General features: G+C 41.4%; 1 protein-coding gene across 3 annotated transcripts in view; it reads right to left on the minus strand.

Moving 5' to 3' along the window:
* Positions 1 to 2,315: 2,315 nt before the first annotated feature.
* PLD5 (phospholipase D family member 5) overlaps positions 2,316 to 18,872 on the minus strand; it is a 422,420-nt gene continuing 405,863 nt past the window's right edge. For all 3 annotated transcript variants that reach the window (XM_007989952.3, XM_007989953.3, XM_037986077.2), the window contains 2 exons: positions 17,276 to 17,390; positions 2,316 to 9,399 (listed from right to left, as the gene is read on the minus strand). In XM_007989952.3, coding sequence (XP_007988143.1) covers positions 9,143 to 9,399; positions 17,276 to 17,390 — 372 coding nt within the window. In that variant the 3' untranslated portion in view covers positions 2,316 to 9,142. The remainder of the gene's footprint in view (positions 9,400 to 17,275; positions 17,391 to 18,872) is intronic.

Here is an 18,872-nt window from a genome sequence, read left to right on the forward strand (position 1 = left end):
ACTATACATTAAAAGATGAGTTCATGAAAGTCAAAGGCAAACTGAGGTTCCTTGTGTAGAAAGACTTTCAATAAGCCTACAAAACTCAGTTGAGAATATTCCTCTTTGGTTATGCTCTTATTTATCTGTTATTTTAGAGGTTGATAGGCACTGAAGTTCACCTATCTAGATATCTGGAACCCAGGACCACCTTAAAGAAAGTTACCTGAGCTTATATTCGTGACTATTTTTGTACTTGCTTAAGCATTAAGTCAACTGGTTGACATCTCAGTAAATTTTCAGAGCGTGGCATTTATTTTTTTAATGCTACTAACAGCAAATGTTACGGAACTGTTAACATTTATTCATTCTTCTTCAGTGAGTCACTTTGATCTTAGAATTCTTTTGTTTCTAATCATTCTTAAACATTTCTTACTTTTTGTCCTCAGGAATTTGTCTTTACTCTAAATGAGAAGCTCATTGATAAGTTTGTGTTTTTGAAATTAACTGTGTTAGTCATTAATACTATACACTAGTCTAGTGTTGGTTTTCTCCACCATTCCAGAAATGCTGGTGGGACTGTATTTCTCAACATTAGGCTAGGTAAAATGATGTGACTAGCTCTGGCCATTATGCTGTAAACAGAAGTGACATGTGTTACTTCCTGGTCAGAGAATTTAATAGTTCATGTAAGACTCCAGCAATCTCTTTTCCCTCTGGCATGGTGACCAGCAACATTTGCTCTGTCAACCTGGATCTTTAAATGGCCAAGATGAGCTGAGCACCCCTGCTGACCCGCGATGAATATGTAGTGTGAACAACAACAACAAAAATCCTTTGTGGTTTTAAACCACTAAGATTTGGGGATTATTTATTACTATTCGTATCAGAATTCTACCGTAGAAATACAACCAGTATATACACACACATACACACACACAGAAATTGATTTATTGAAAGGAATTTGCTTACGTGATTGTGGGGGTTGCTAGGCAGGTTCAAAATCCATTGGCAGCTCACCAGGAAGGGTAAGCTGGAACTCAGGCAGGAGCGGATGCTGTAGTCTACAAGTATAATTTCTTCTTCAGGGAAGCCTCAGTTCTGCTCTTAAGACCTTTTGAGGCCCACTTAAGATTATCGAGAAAAATCTTTCTTAGTGAAAAAATCTGATTATAGACTTTAATGACATCCACAGAAAGCCTTCACAGCAACACCTGGCTTAGTTCATGTGTCACTGAGTAACGGGGGACAGTAGCCTAGTTAATTTGACACATACAATTGACCATCACACGATGGCATAACATAACTAGGCTCCCCAAATTGCATGATCATAGGAACAATTCAGCAATATATCACTGTCTGCAGACCTTAGACTCCTTAAATGTTCCAGCTCTTGTATCCTTTTTATATAAATAACTACAAACTGACTGGCTGAGTGACAAACTCCAAAATACAGAATTTTGTTTTCAACCCATATGCTAAATGGTAGCTTATGACATTCTTTTTACTTTTGAATGAGTGTCCACCATAGGCTAAATGTGAAACAAAATATCTAACACACCACCACCAAAGTAAATAAATAATCTTAAAAATCATCTCACCCTAGACCTTCTGATATTACTAATCTCTACTTAAATTGAGCTGGGAGCCATGCAGGATAAACATGTCTTGATACTACCTCCACTTCCTCCATTTCCTCCATGACATTTCAATAGACCCACCTTTCTTCATCGGACCCCCTAGGAGTGATTTCGCTTCTGTCTTCTACGCATTTCTGTAAACTGCCTCCTTACACCAAATATTCAGCATACTATTAGCAACTTTTGCACTTGTTAAGTCAATCATTAGACTGTGTATTTTAAAACATTATCTAAATTTATAACACATCTGTCTCTACTTAACTCTGTGTACTCTACGCCTCATTTTCCTCATATAGAAAAATAGTGGGTCTGGGCTTCGAGAGTTGTAATTCCACTCTCCAGCTCTAACACTCTCTATGTCTACCATGTAGTCATTTCCTAACACTTGCATTTCCACGCTCAATGTTTCAAACACACTTTGTGAGCCGAACACATTTGATTACTATTGATTTGATATTTAACCCTTATGGCGTGGATCCACATGCTTCACCATGGAGATCTCTGACATGAGTCTCCGTCGGACCCAAAAGGTATACCACAGTGTTTCTTTTTCTTTCCTCTTTTCCTTCCAAGCTACTTAAAAACGAGGACGGCTTTCACTTTGTCGTGTTAGTTAGGCCCTTCCAGGTTTCAAAGAGCAGACACACAGTCAGGTTACTTCAGCTAATGTGAGTTTATTTATGTCAATACATAGGAAGAAAAAAAAGCAACCCAGGAACTACAAAGTCCAGACTCATTGTTCAGGAGTCAAGTATTTCTCCAGTAACCTAAGAGCAGAAATGGCGAATCAACAAGAACTCAAGTTGTCTTGACTGCAGAAGTAACTGCTGTCACTGCTCTCAGAGGCACCATTACGGTGACTGCGTCTATTTTGGCTGCGCTTCCTATTCATCATTTAGTTTCTGGTATTCAAACTCCCTAAAAGAGGGCTGTGACTGGTTGGGCCAGGTGCCATCAAAAAAGAATACCACTGCTAGGTACACTTTCATTCCTTAGGCCACCCTCTGGCCTGTAAATGAGTCTCTTTGGGTCAGGTACTGAACCTTGGTACAATCAGCTGTGGCCAGTGTAGACAGCTCACATGGCAGAAAATAGAGTTTTGCTCCTGCAGGAGCTGTGGAGGTAAGGTCTCTCCGAGACACCAGGAAAACTATAGATCCACCTATGAAATATGAATAAGAGATAGCTTTATCACTGGGGACAAACCCGTCTTTGTTTCTCAATGACATTTTCCTGCAGGGGATTTTCAAAGTGCTTTATCAGTACTATAACTTTGCTGAAAATAAGGTGTTGCCTTCTTTTTATTACATTTTCTAGGATGTTGCTTTTAGTAACTCGCCCCTTTTAAAGCAGCAGCTAGTCTTCGCTTTTAAGTAATAACAAGTGAAATTGTAGATTACGCTCTGATTTGAATGTTATTGGATATTTTCTGAGTTGTCTTTAAAGATCTTCATCCTCCACTTACATTGGAAAGTAACATATAATTTCAATGTTTTTAATCCTGGGAATTGAGGTCATATTTCCAAGATTGGTTGTGCATTTGTGTGGGAAAACTCTAAATTAGAAACCATCTGTGTTTGTCTTGCAAGGGGCTCAGAATGTCTCATCTGTTTTTCAGAATTTTCTGCCCATGGGGAATAGGAGAGTCCATAAGGGAATTAATAATTTTTTAACGTCTGAGCCAAAAGGAATGGGTTTGAGAGCCAGATATCCACTTCATAAAAACAGATCTTTTCTCCTTACTAATTTGTCTCTCAAATAAAACTAAATCACAATCTTCACTCTTACTATGATTTAATTGGACTCCTTGTACATGACTGTCATTAAACCGTTAGCCCAATTAAAAAAAAAAACCACAAAATTGTAGCATTCAGAAACTGCCGATAAAATCAGAATGCTATTGACTATTGCAGACTCAAAGTTCACTTCTAAGCCTTTGCTAACCTCTCAAATGATAGTTTTTTAAAAAAGTCTGCCTCTCATATTGATTCTCTTTATGAAAAGAGTACCCACCTTATTACATACTGTGCATATCCTTTCAGAGATAAGACTGCCTCAAATCCAAATTAGTAAATCAACACATTTTATCCCGTGTGAGTCTTGAGAAAGGAACCATATAAAGCACTCCAAGTTGTTTGGCTCAAGTAGGTTGTCAGCTTCTCACGCTGAGCCCGGCGCCTCAGACCACTCGGCCATCCTGAGACTCTAGGTTGTCAACTTCTAAGTGCCCAAATGGGAAGGGAATTTACACACTGGGGGAGCTGGCTGAGATGGCTGTCAAGGTGTGTGCTCTACACCTGAGATTCAGTGTGGGTTTGTTGAGCAAACACTAGGTTCTCTAGTGGGGTCTCTATGATTGTTTCTTCTTTTTCACTAAAAGATAATTTACTCAGAATGAACATTTATTGGAATTTTTTTTTTTTTTTGTAAGAGATAGGCATAGTATTTCAAAGATGCCTCCTTGTGTGAATATACAAAACAGTCAGCCCATTGGACCAGTCGCATCTACCTTCTTCAGAATTCACCACAGTACAGTTTGGTTACTGATGAGAGACTGATTTGTTTCTGAGATTAGCTTGAGGAGAAAAAGAAATGCCTCATCTCACAGTATGAAAAAGCCATCTAATATTTACTTCTGAAAAAACTGAGCATCTGGTTATACGAAAGGTTTGAGAATTTTAATGATTCCCCCAAATTCAACCCTTTATCGAACCAATTTATTTAGGGATCTTAAGGTTAATAATATAGTTATATCCAGGTACAAGTTTATCCTATGTACATAAACGAACATTAAAAAATTCAAGATACCTTTTGTAACAGAATTAGAAGTTTAGTAGTTGAACATAGCAAAAGAAAATGTGGAATAGTCTATTAAATATAGCTTCTTTTTTTCAAATTGCCAAAGGAAGCGTAAATGACCAGTGAAGTTTTAGAACTCTGTAAGTACAAGACTGCTAATGGGTCAAAAATAAGAAAATTTCATTTTTACGTCTTTGAGAAACTTCTGAGGAATACCCACTGAGTCACTGTAAAAAGCAGCATTTTCATAATTCAGCCAAAGATGGGAGTTCTCTCAAATGAGAAAGATAGGCTGTGAACTGGGGTTGACTTCAGGGCTATTTAAAAGCCTCCATCGATTTAAGTCAATAAGGTGAAAATGGTAAGCAGCTATTTTGTTAACAACATAGAAAAAGAAAATGAAAGATGCTAATTCAAATCAAATTGGAAAATGTTGAAAATAGGTTAATGTATCTAATTTATTTACCTTGGAAATAAATGGAAGTTATATTCCGCCTTTAAAAGGTGTATAATAAAGCACACCAGATCATTGGGAATAAGTACAGAAAGATAAAAGAATGAAACATTTGTCCAGGATATGTGGGGCTGTTTGTAAGGACTGAGTTTGAATAAACAATAACAAAGTATCTTTCATTATAGGAAGTGACTGTTCTATGCAAGTAATGGCAGCATTTTACATTCCTAAAGTTAAAAATAATGAAATGAATTTTGGACACAGAAACACACACCAGTGGTCATTCGTATGGAGGGGAAAAAAAAAAAAAAGTGAATTGTAGGATAGAATTCCTGAGACAGATAGACCCTGGATCTGATCTTATCAAGAAATTCTTATGGTCTTTCCCCTCACCCCGCCCTGGAATTTAGTTCAATAAAAGTTCCTAAAAACAAACAATGCATCAGAGTTACTGAGTACAGCCACAGGCTGGCAGCAAATGAGCTTCTATCAATCCCAGGTTCATTGAGGCACTTGTAACAAACCATTAACTGCATTTCAAAAAAAAAACCCCACATTTTTCAAAGGGTGAGATCAACCAAAAATGTGATCAGACCCCTCTCACTAAGGACTGCATCGGACATGAGACAAGCAGTAGCACAGAGACAGCCTGAATGGGAAAAGTGGTGCCCAGAGTTACACAGATGCAAAGGGTGTCCGCAGACCTTTGGTTTCTTTGTCTGCTTTGACTTGTTAAAGACGCTAGTTTTCATTCTCTATGCCGCGGGACCTAGGAAGTCTGTGCAGCATCTCTTGACAGGATTCTTTTAAGTCAGTGGGGACATTTTCGGCATTCCTTGTTTCAGGTTCAGGTACCTAAAGCTTGTTGTTTACAGAGCATGGATGTCATCTCACTGTTCCACTTCCTCTCCAATGGTTGGATAAGCAGTGACTCAATTATTTGATAGGCTAGTGGCCAGTGGCAATGCAGTGGAGGCCCACAGTATTGATCTTTGATGGTGTGTGCAATGATTTGATTTAGGGGGATACGGTGATGGGGCTTGGGAAGAGAACAGGCAGCATAAAAACTGTCAGTGCTCTAATGGAAGTTTTCAACTGGTAGGCCCATCGGAAGGTCATCTTGAATTCCACAGGACAGAGAAGTGTTCTCATAGAATAAATTATTGTTTAAAATCAACACTTGAGAATAAATAAGGCACTAAGTTAGTGTTAGTGGTACTGAAATCCAAAGTATAGTCTCTAATTGGGTTTGTTTTCCTTTTTGCCTCTTGGGAAATAAATCTGGGAATGTTAATGGGGAGTAGTCACCCTGCTCCTTGTAATTTCTGGCATGGACGTGGACATCCACCAGAAGGTGTCAGATTAACATGTTTTTTGTTTTGCATTCTTTTCCTCCTGAAAAGTAATTCCTGGGATATTTGGGGAGTGGGAGGAATGGAGGTTGATAGTTTGTTTAGCACAGACACAAAGTCTAAAAGAAAGGAAAGCCATCTCTAGAGGGATAGATAAAGCATCCAAATGAAAGAGGAAGTTCTGCAGAATGAAATGTTCTCTTGGGAGACATGAACCCATTTCGGACACTATTGGTATGGGGGCCACTTTCCTGGCTGCCACAGAAGGACAGTGTGGCCCCGTGGAGTCACCACCGCCGCCCAGACTCCCCTGATTAGGGGCTTGCTGTGTCTGGTAGGCATCTGCTGCTGCTGCTTGGCAGAAAAGTCTGGGATGCAGCTCCTGGTGGTGGCATTTTGCCAGGCCTCAAAAGGAAATGGCAGTGCTGGTCATTCCATAAAGGATGACATTCTCTTCTCGTAGCACATACAGCAGATAGTGACAGTGAAGAGGCCCCATGACACCAAGCCTATGAGTGTCCCATGGCTGTGGATGAATACTTCAGGGGAAAACTTGAGAACTAACAAGTTTTGGTTCTTGTTGTTTTTTTCTCCCTTTAGACATCCTTTTTAAAACCAACCCAGGTTGCTTTTGTTTGTCTGAGTGTGAACTTGGTAGGTTTGTCTCCACTCCTACTCTGATTCCTTCTTTCCTTTATTTCTTTATTATTTTTTTAGAGGCAGGGTCTTACTATGCTACCCAGACTGGTCTCAAACTCCTGGCCTCAAGCAATCCTCCTGCCTTGGCCTCCCAAAGCGCTGGGATTACAGGCGTGAGCCACTGCACCCAGCCTGCTTTCTTTTTAAAATCATCACCAAAGCCACGTTTACTTTGTTGGGATAACTGGCAGAGTTATAACTCCCAACTCAAACATGGATTGTGTATATGGCAAATATTTAGAGTCTTATGGGCTGGCTATTATTGATGAGGAATTTCAGTGAGAATCTCCCAGTTAGTCATAAAAACATGCTACCCTTAAAAATACAGCTTCCTTCCAGCTCTCCTGATCAACTGGTTAAATATCTAGTGAAGCAATACTTGCAAATAACAAGAAGGGAAGTTATCATAGCCCTTCTATATTAAGTAAATCCATTGGGTAAGATTCATAGGCTCCTTGATCACTTTTTTGGCATTTAGAAATCAAGTCTCCAGAAACGAAAAAGAATAATTGAGTGTTTCCTTGCTCTGAAAATACATGTGTATTACAGTCCTGAAGAACAAGCTCTAGCACGATGTCTAATTTTGTGTTGATGTTATTCCTGCCAAAGCAGCCCAACACAATGTTCCATTGAAATGTTGACAATCCAGAGCTCTACCAGGGTTTCTGTGGTGCCGTGTTCTTTTCATCCACATTTGCAACTGCAAGCTATGAATTTATTTTCCTTTGTGGATTCTTGGGGAGGACCTGGTGTTGATTCTATCAAGATACGACAAAGATTATTTCAAGAAAAAGATTATATATTGTAATGCTTAGCATTTATATAGGTTCTTTTGATTTCAAAACAAGTTATAAATATTTCCTACCGTGACAACATCCTTGCGAGGTAGGTGAGTATTACCATCTACATTACCAAGAGAAGCCCGAGGCCAAGCAGTGAGGAGCTCTGCTTTGAGTCACAGAGTCGGGAACAACATTGGAACTGGACATCCCGGCCACCTGCTGTGGGCTCTGAAGAGGCCATGCCTCTGCCTAGTGTAGCAATGGTCTCCATTAATACAGGGGTATATATTGTATAGATATAAAACAACACACAATTACATTATAGAACAATAATTCAATATTTCTGTTTCTTAGTAAAATATGTTAAGCACAGTATTTAAATTGCATTTCTCTGAAAAGCATTTGGTATATTAAATAGCACAAGGTATATTAAATAGCTCTATAAATGTTTGCTGGCATACTCTTAACAGCATAATGATTCTAAAGAAATTAAAATCCACGGAAGCATAGAGATCTTTCCTTTATAATACCATAAACTGAACAAAAATGTGAAAAACTACTTTATTCCCAAAATGCAGACTTGATAGCTTGCTGGATATTAGCAGGTGGCCACCTAATTTCATAATTTATCTGAGCTTGAGAGAAAGGACATGTATTGCTGACTGTCGTTTTTTTAAAATACCAATTCGGTAGGGGAAAAAAGGATTCAGTTGAAAGGTAAAAATGAAAGACCACTATTTCCACGTAGTATCCACTCTGAGAAATTTGTAGGTTTTCAAAAGATGTTATCATAGTTAGAAGTCATGTTGAGGTTGAATACAGAAAATAATAGGAACATTTTGTGAGAAGAGAAAATGATACCAAATAAAACCTATGGTATAAGAAGAAAATGAGCAAGACAGAAAAGGATATTTTTCAAGGGTGTTGAAGGCTGGCATGAGATGTAAGCTATTCACGCTTAGCTGACTGTGTAGGTCTTGGAGACGATTTACAAGGATAAACACTGGTTTTATCAGTCTCTTCTCCAAGGCAAAAATCCTCACCTTCCTCTCTAAATTAGCAGTTCTCAGAATGGTGTTAAAGAGCCCATCTCATGCTAAGCTTCCTAACAACTGACCGGGTAGGTCAGCAGAAAAAGTTCGCAAACTAGAAAGAAGCAGGAATGAAAGTCTTCAAATGTGTATGCAAATGTAAAACCTAACTTCTACGGCAGAATGACATTCTCTGTCAGAGGTAACAAATACAAAAGTCTTAATTTCAGTGTACACAACGCTAAGATATTGTTAGATAGGTATTATGTGTCGTTCAGAGAATATTTTTTATAAGTGTGCTTTTTCCCTAAAAAAAAGAGACACATTAAAGTGTTTTTTTCTCTCCTCAAGTCCTTTATGTATAAATATGAAATACGGAACTGTCCTATCAGTTTGTTTATTCACGTTATACGTTCCAGGGATCCTTTCCGCCTGCATCGTCTGTGGCAGTTTTGTTGGAGGGCGGTTTGAGTTTGAACAGGCTTGAGCAGTTCGGCTGTTTGGTTGGCTGTAAGGTTTTGGCATACGGTGAATACCAGTCCCTTTCAAACACATCTTTAAGTTGCTTAATGATGCTTCTGTTGTTCCTCACATCTGCCTGGTTGATAACAAGGCCCGTTCCAGCATTCTGTGTGAAATCATTCCCTACCCAATCAAAATTTCCTGCAAACAAACAAAGAAATACTGTTGAGGAGTTAGAGTCCACTGGGAACATACCCAATATAATGAAATTCAGAATGGATTCTATTAAAAATCATCAACACCCAGAAATAAGAACGGAGACGCTGAATTGCGTTGACAGCTCCGGAAAAAAATCCAGGAAGCCTTACATATGGCATATTAATATTTGCATATTATTTTGGCATTTTCTTCAGCTTTGCTCCGGTGGAAACTCAAAACAAGGAATCTGCTGTTCTTTCTTGTAAATGTTATTTCTTATTGACATTCACAAGCCACACTAAATACAGCAACATTTAAAATATATAGGGATTCATTTAAAAATCCTGTGAGTAATTACTACCTTCTCCAAGAGACAACATCTAATCCGTGTGAACAAATGAGGGATTCTAATTAAAAGTCCCTGAAGCTTTCACATCAAAGAAAACGCTCAAGCCAGAGAAGGAGACTCAGTTTCTAACAAACACCCGACTGGACTAGAAATCATTTCCCAGATCCAGGATCTGGCCTCTTGGCCCAGGAAGTGGGGCAGGTGCTATGAGAACAGCCTCTCAAGGATGACTGCCCATGTTACGTGGTGTATTCATGTTTTCAGGGCTGCCATAGCAAAGTTCCACAAATTGTGTGGATGAAACTAGAAATGTATTGTCTCATGCTTCTGGAGACAAAATCCAGGTGTTGGAAGGGTTGATTCCTTCTGAGAACTGTGAGCAGGGATCTGTTCCAGACCTTTTTCTGTGGCTTGTAGATGGGCATTTTCTATTTTCTTTCTATTTATTTATTTATTTATTTATTTTTAAAATTTTAAAATAGAGATGGGGTCTTGCTATGTTGCTCAGGCTGGTCTTGAACTCCGGAGTTAAAGCGATCGTCCCACCTCAGCCTCCCAACATGTTGTCTGCCCTCTATGCATGTCTCTGTCCAAATTTCCCCTTTTGACAAGGACATCGTTCATATTAGATTAAGGCCACACTAATGATCTCATTTTAACTTGACAATTTCTCTAAAGATCCGCCTCTCAATAGAGTTACATTCTGAGGTACTGGGGGTTAGGACTTTCAACATATGACTTTTGGAGGGACACGATTCAGCTCATACAAAGGAGCAAGTCTGGGATCTGCCCTGGAAGAGACTAATGTGTAAGCCACTCCCATGCAGGCCATCTTCGAGGTGTGGGGGAAGCAGTGGCGCCTGAGAGCTAGAGTAATGCCATTTTCAGTTCAGCTCCATCTTGAGACTAACAAGGCATGTTCCTTGCCGGTCACAACCATGGTCATCGATGTTTACAGTTGAGAAAACAACCTAAAGATACCCCAAAGGATACAGTCCTACAGCGGTGGAAAGTCCAGATGTCCCAATACCCATAAGAGTATGTGCTTTCAGGATAGCTATAGTTACGCTTTGATGTACTTATACACTAGAACGTCATTACACATAAGAATGTTTTCTTTAAATCGATAGAATAATACATTTTGACATGCTGTCAGCTTACTCACACATAGACACAGCTTAGCTTAGCTTTCACACAGATAAGACTCCTGTATAAGAAAAACACACCACATCCCTCCACTTGCTTTCTGTGGACACCCTACTCTGTAACTGAGTAGCTTTCTTCTTTTTCTTTTCTTTCTTTCTTTTTTTTTTTTTTTTTTTTTTTTGAGACAGTCTTGCTCTGTTGCCCAGGTCAGTGCGGTGGTACAATCTTGGCTCACTGCAACCTCTGGCTCACGGGTTCAAGCAATTCTCTGCCTCAGCCTCCTGTGTAGCTGGGGTTATAGGAGCCCACCACAATGCCCCCACTAATTTTTTGTATTTTTATAGAGACAGGGTTTCACCATATTGGCCAGGCTGGTCTTGAACTCCTGACCTCAGGTGATCCACCCATCTCGGCCTCCTAAAGTGCTGGGATTACAGGCGTGAGCCACTGTGCCCGGCCTGATTGATTTATTTTTAGAGGCAGGATCTCTCTCTCTTGCCCAGGCTAGAGTGCAGGGGCCTGATCATAGCTCATGGTAGCCTTGAACTCCTGAGCTCGAGCAATCCTCCCACCTCAGCCTCCTAAGCAGCTGTGAGTACACGTGCAACCACCGGAACCAGCTGCTGCTTGGTATTTATATATATTATTTGTATGGTTGGTGGGACTTACTTCCACTCAAAGGGGTGAATAAATTTGCCTAATCACATGGCTAATCAATGGTGCACCCAGGTCTGTCAGACTGTATGATAAACCAGGAATTATTCTCATTAAAAAATATCTAGCCATGTCAAGGTTGAAAAAATTATGTTTGAAATTACCACCAGGCCAGGTCTGATCTAAGCTCCCAGTTTTGTTCTCTTCTTTGGGTAAGAGCTGATTCCATAAAGGGAACTGACAGGTTTTAGGTGGAGATATTGGCCTTCTGTCCCCTCTGCAGCAACTCAGGTTCCGCTGCAGAAATCACTAAGATGCTGAGATCATCCGTCTCCCTGGGCACCCCTGGCCCAAGGGCCTGCAGTCATCTGTGGGAGAAGCTGCTGGAAGAAAGCACATCTATGGAGACAGCCAGTATCTCTTCCTTTGTAGTTTTGTATTTTGGTCTCTGCTCTGTATTCTGGAGCCCTCAAACATACCAAGTCCCTTTTCCATTTGGCACCCCCAGGAACATCAGAAGGTGGTTTCTTGTCTCTCATTTTACTCCTAAAGCTTATTCCTCAGAGCCTATGAACACCAAGTCCCTAAACCAAATATCGGCCGAGAGAAGGACCTGCCCCCTTTTGCTTTATCCTTTTCCCCTCATCCCCATCCATCATCTGCCCCCTGGATAAACAGCACAATGGTACTATCAGTGGCTTCATGATAGACATAGCTTTGGATGAATTTTTTGATATAAATTAGTGAACTTTCCCCCAAGTGGTACATAATACTGTGCTGGTGTCTCTGCACAGAGACCCCCGTAGCTAATGCGGCATTCCTGGCCGTTCCTCTGAGACACGTGACTATGCACAGAGGCCGCAGTTCTGTGCAAATGCTCAGCGCCAGGTAAATACAAGACTGGATCTCTAAACTGGGGATTAGTAGCTTCTGTGGGTTGAGCATTGCTCAAGTGTCCCTTGCCAGGCAGTATCTTCTATTCATTCTGTAAGCAAAAGGCTCCTGTGGTCTTGCGTGTCCTTTAAGGACTTTTGGATATGAGACTAAAATCTCGTCCCCACAGCTGTTGCCAGGCACTGTAACAAGGGTAGTGAATATATCATCTCATTACATTATTTCTTCAATTTTCACTGCTGTCCTCTGAGGTGATAATACGAACTCCATCGTATCGATGAGGAAATCAAGGCATGGAAAGGTTAAGTAATTTGTCCAAAGCAGGAATAGAAAAACATCAGAGCTGAGGTTCAAAGCCAGGTCTGACTCCAGGGTCCACACTTTACTTGTACTCCATGTTGCCTCTGATCCTAAAGGCATCCTTTGTGCCAGGAATTGTGTGCTTCACCCTGGACTACAACGTCAACCTCCCGAGGTCAGGAGCATCAGAGCCATGTTGAGAATTCTGCTCCGTGCATGTGCGGACGATACTCTCTGAAGGAAATATACATAGAAATATGCTTTGGGGGCAGCCTGGGGTGGGGGGAAAATGAGGGAGAGAGGTTACGAGATTTTGAAGGCTTATTCTATAAAATACAGCTTTGTTTTCCTTCGACTTCAATGGATTGAGCCAAGATCCAGCATCTTTACTGATACTCAAAAGCTTTAATTAGGCTCACCTCAGGGATCATGGCTCCGGGAAGCTTTCACAGGCTGATAAAGGAATTCCTGCACCCTTGTGATCCTGCTCTTCTACCTTTTACTTCCTGACAGTCTGGCTTGACTTCAAAATCACATATATGCTTCAGTGTTTTTTTAATTGGGAGGCAATTTCATCCAGTTTTTTTTGAGACTGCCACTGCAGCTTCCAAAAATGCATGCTGAGCCCCCAGTTGCCAGAACTGTAGTGTCACCCACAGGGACATGATGATGAGGTTGCAAGAGAGCTCGCTGGGAAGGTTCATGGGCCTTCGGGTGCCTTCCCTCCACCCACCACCCCCTTGTCAGCCCTCCAATCCTTCAAACCATCTCCTAGACAAGTTTGCAGAGCTTAACTCAAATGTGCCCTGGAGATTTCAAAATTAGAGAGATGGCACTGTTTGGGGATTCTTCTGTGAGTCTTGTGAAAACTTAATGGAGTGGTGATTCCGTTCCAGGTCCACTGTGGAGTTTTCTCAACTCCGCGTTCTCAGCAAGTATCTCAGTGATGACCTGGGAGATCAGAACATGCTGATAATTATTTAAATTATTGATGGATTTTTTCCTCCTAAGGTTCTTTGAGTATTTTTATACTAGAACTATGCTTCAGTCTAGGGAATTAACGTTGTGATAAAATATTATGTGTAAAATTCACTCATTTAAAAATGCATTATAGAGAGAAGAAGACAGGGGAGAGCCAGGACAGAGAGAGTGTTAGGAGGTCTTCATATACTATCTTGTTTAAGCCTCGTAACACCACTGAAGGGCGGGTGCTATTATCCCCACTTTACAGATTAGAAAATAGAGGCTTACAGAGATTATGTGACTTTCTACCATTTTTCAGCATGTAAGTGTCAGTGCTGGAATTCAAATATAGGTTTGTCTCACTCTAAAATATTTATTATTTTTAAATATTTTATTGAGAAAGGAGTCTCATTCTGTTGCCCAGGCTGGAGTGCCGTGGCACAATCTTGGGTCACAGCAACCTCCGCCTCCCAGGTTCTAGTGATCCTCCTACCTCAGCCTCCTGAGTAGCTGGGACTACAGGTGCATGCCACCACACCTAGCTAATATTTTGTATTTTTAGTAGAGATGGGGTTTCACCGTGTTACCAGGATGGTCTCGATCTTCTGACCTTGTGATCCACCCACCTCAGCCTCCCAAAGTGCTGGAATTACAGGTGTGAGCCACTGTGTCCGGTCTATTTATTTATTTAGAGATGGAGTCTCTCTCTGTCTCGCCCAGGCTGGGGTGCAGTGGTGGGATCTCAGCTCACTGCAGCCTCTGTCTCCCGGGTTCAAGCGATTCTCCTGTCTCAGCCTCCCGAGTAGCTGGGAGGACAGGCGTGTGCCACAATACCCTGCTAATTTTGTATTTTTAGTACAGACAAGGTTTCACCATGTTGGCCAGGCTGGTCTCCAACTCCTGACCTCAGGTGATCCACCTACCTCAGTCTCTCAAAGTGCTGGGATTACAGGTGTGAGCCACCATGCTCGGCCTAAAACACTTAATTCATCAAAAGTACATTTTAAAAAACTTCCTAGTTTCAGGTATTTATTTTTTTAATTTTAATTTTTAAGCCCTCCCCTCCTTTTAAAAAAAAATTCCCACAAAAGAACATTTAGATACAGGTACAAGTCACTGCTGAATGGACATACAACATCTCACTTTAAGTAAATTCCACATGTAAAATATCCAGATTTGAGTCCCTCAGTCCTGTCGTGCCTAAAACCTGAACCATCCCTGGGTTCCCTGATGATTAAGTGAAAAGTTCCCATTTTTTATTAAATGGGTTTGAGGTTGTTTTTAATCACTTGCAGCTGATTTCATATTACTCTCCATAAGCTGGTGCACATGAGAAAAATCAAAATAATCACATTTTGGGTCACTGAGAGTGACAACAGGAATGAAACAGTATTCTTTTTTTTTTTGAGATGGAGTCTTGCTCTGTCGCCTAGGCTGGAGTGCAGTGGTGTGATCTCGGCTCACTGCAAGCTCCGCCTCCCAGGTTCACGCCATTCTCCTGCCTCAGCCTCCCGAGTAGCTGGGACTACAGGCGCCCACCACCACGCCCGCTAATTTTTTGTATTTTTAGTAGAGATGGGGTTTCACCGTGTTAGCCAGGATGGTCTTGATCTCCTGACCTTGTGATCTGCCCACCTTGGTCTCCCAAAGTGCTGGGATTACAGGCGTGAGCCACCGCACCTGGCCAATAGTCTCATATTCCAGCACCACCAGAAGGCCAGAAGGATCAATCTCTCTCTCTCTTTCTTTCCCTTTCTCTCTTGAGATGGGGTCTTGCCCTGCCGCCCAGGCTGGAGTGCAATGGTGCAGTCTTGGCTCACTGCAACCTCTGCCTCCCAGGCTCAAGCGATTCTCCTGCCTCAGCCTCCCTAGTAGCTTGGGATTACAGGCATGTGCCACCGCACCCAGCTAATTTTTGTATTTTTAGTAGAGACGCGGTTTCACCATGTTGCCCAGGCTGGTCTTGAACTCCTGGCCTCAGGTGATCCACCTGCCTCGACCTCCCAAAGTGCTGGGATTACAACAGTGAGCCACGGTACCCCGGCCTATTTAGTTTTTTTTTTTTTTTTTTTTTTTGAGAAGGAGTCCCACCCTGTCACCCAGGCTGGAGTGCAGTGGCATGATCTCAGCTCACTGCAACCTCTGCCTTCCAGATTCAAGCAATTCTCCCTGCCTCAGCCTCCCAAGTAGCTGGGATTACAGACACCCACCACCATGTCCAGCTAATTTTTTGGGGATTTTTTAGTAAGGACAGGTTTTTACCATGTTGGCCAAGCTGGTCTTGAACTCCTGACCTCAGGTGATCCACCTGCCTTGGCCTCCCAAAATGGCTGGGATTACCGCGTGAGCCACCGTGCCCAGCCAGATATACATCTTTAAAATATTCTAATATGCTCTTCTAATGTGATATTGAAAATGGAAAAAATATGTTCACACTGAGCCTGGGAGTTAGTGACTCCCCACATGGCCAGTGGCAGTGTCTGCTGGGGCCGGTGGCAGTGGGTGAGATGACTGGGGGCCCTGGATGCCAGACCTGGCTCCATCCCCCTAATATCTGTATTTCTGAGTCTTAGGGTCCAAGTTTCCTCATTTGTAAACTGCAGATGATAAAAGCTGCCCTCCCTATTGATGATGTTGCCAAGAGAAATGAATCAAGTGCTTTACAAAGTTAAAAGGGTCTATTTTTTACTCACTGAATTTGAAAAAAAATTGATACAGATTTTGTATTTCTATATTCCATGAACATGTTTTTTTCTGTGTTGAGGCTGCCATTTCATCTGTACAATGTAATTACTGCACTGCTGTTTTTGGATTTATGTACCTTCTTATAGATCATTTTAACTGCCTGTGATAGTACTAGTTAAAAGGTTACCATGGACTCATATATATCATGGAAAATTAGAATAGATTTGATATATTAATAATTACACCATTATAGAATGATTTCAGCACCTGGGTCTCTTACCTTAATAATAGCTAGCATTAATTGGGTATTATCTATGTGCCAGGTACTTTGCACATTTTATCTCTTCTACACTTCATCCAATGAAGTAGTTACTATTATTAGCCCCATCTTACAGATGAGAAAACTGAGGTTTCAAGAGTTCAAGTTAAATTGTACAGAGTGGGACATTTGGAAGATGGCAGGGATGGGATAATTGGCTGGGCACTGAGAGTTTCAGCACTGTCTGCCTCCCCATCACTCATGTCAGGCTGGCTTGTGGTGCTGTGGGCAAGGGGATGACACTGCTTGTTCCAGTGCCAGGACACACCTTTGATGAACCATTCTCATCCCTGCCTATACATCTGGCAATGGGACCAGAAAATTTCTGTAAACCATTTATGGAAAGGTGTCTTCTATGCCTTCTAGTATATAAATCAGGCCATGAAAGAGGTATTTGAGTGATGAGCTCCCTGTCTTCACCGTCCTGTTTCCTGATCTCCATTTCCCCCCATTCACCAGCAGTGGTTCCCAAGGCCTTGCTTCCTCCCCAGGGCATACCGTGGAGCACAGCTGGACTACCACTGCCTGGGCGACCCCCACCCAGGGAGCCTCACAGCCCTCACACCTACCAATATAAGCTGCTCCATCTGTCACCATGTACTTGTTGCGATTTAACCTAGGAAAGGTGTGATTCTTTTGTTCTTTTGTAGCACAAGCATTCTCTCTTTCCAGATCAAAAAATTTCTGTAAGACAAAAACAGGTAAATAAGAGGAACGTTTCTGGTCTCGTCCAAGAGCACAAAAGAATGTATTATCCGAGTATCAACAATAGACCTCATGATGGGTTATTAAAGCCATAATCTTATGACCTCACATAGATGAAGCGATTTTTGTTCTCAAATCTAAATAGGCAACAAGAGAAAATTAGCATGCTCAACTAGGTATATCATGAACACTTTTAAGCTACAAAATGAACACAAAATTCCTTTTCTTTTTTCAGCAGGATAAGGGCCAGAAGGTTGTTTAATTCACATTGTCTTGTTCCTCAGGGTGCACTGGCATTTGAAGCATGCCTCAGGGTGCTTTCTGTCAAGCATGGCAATGAACGGAATGAGTATTCTTACATGTTGCACACATTACGTCAATGACTAGCTGATTAAACTAGGGATTTGCAAAGGTCAAAAGAGACTTTACCATAGGAACAAATACTTTTCCATCTGAACACCTAAGTCTAGGAGCTCTTTTGATAGGCAACTGAAAAAAAAAATCACAATTTCAAACCGTGAATTCTGAATTTCAACTTTTATGGACTCAAAAGACAACCTTCCAGTTCACCCAAGGCCAGGAATGGGGCAGCTAAAAGAAGGGGTATGACTGCAGGAACGGCCAGGCTACGCCTTAGGGGTCTGCGGAATTTGCTAAATTCTCAGACAAGGCTTAAACTGTGGCTAAACTCATGGAACTCCATGACTCAGCTCACTGGAAGACATAGTCAAAGGTGAAAATATCAGTTATCCCCTATATGGGAAAATGGTGAGTATTTTCAGAACTGCCTGGAACCTTTTGGAATGTCCACAGCTATAGAATCATGTGTATTTAAAGGAAAGAAGAGGCAGGGAGGAAAATGGCATGATACCTAGAAAAGGAGATGTCATTTGCAGTTTTAAAACCGTAAGTGTTCACATTTGGCTTGAGGAAATAATGAGAGTTGGACTCCCCTCCCCTAGCGTGGTAGAACGGTGACAAGCTAGATGATCGCTAAGATCCCTTCTAGCGACAGAAGTTCTATTTTGAGTTTTTGTAAAACCCTTGAGGCCCACGGTGCAGAGATCAAAATCTACCTAAAAACTGTCTATTCCGCAACGCAGGTAAGCATGTGATCTGTGTGGCTCTCAGGGCCATATCCCCACGGTTATAGACAGTGACACCTGTGTCACCCAGTGTCCTCAGTTCCTGTCTTCTGCAAAATCTGCATTGGTTTCTGGACTCTTCAAAGTGACCTAATAACCCGTGAATGTTCTTAAGTCACGGTTTTATATTCATGAGGTCACACGAATATTGAGAGCATCACCACCAATAACAGCCAGAAGTTACCTTGCTTAGACATTCTATCACCACACGTGGCCACACGTGTGACTGTTTCCTTTTGGGAAAGATATTGTTGTAGAATCAAGATGGATTTCAAAAAGAATAAACTATACATCTTGAGTTAAGTCAAGGATAGAG

The sequence above is a fragment of the Chlorocebus sabaeus genome, chromosome 25, assembly GCF_047675955.1.
Source record: "Chlorocebus sabaeus isolate Y175 chromosome 25, mChlSab1.0.hap1, whole genome shotgun sequence".
In the NCBI taxonomy this organism is placed as follows: Eukaryota; Metazoa; Chordata; class Mammalia; order Primates; family Cercopithecidae; genus Chlorocebus; species Chlorocebus sabaeus.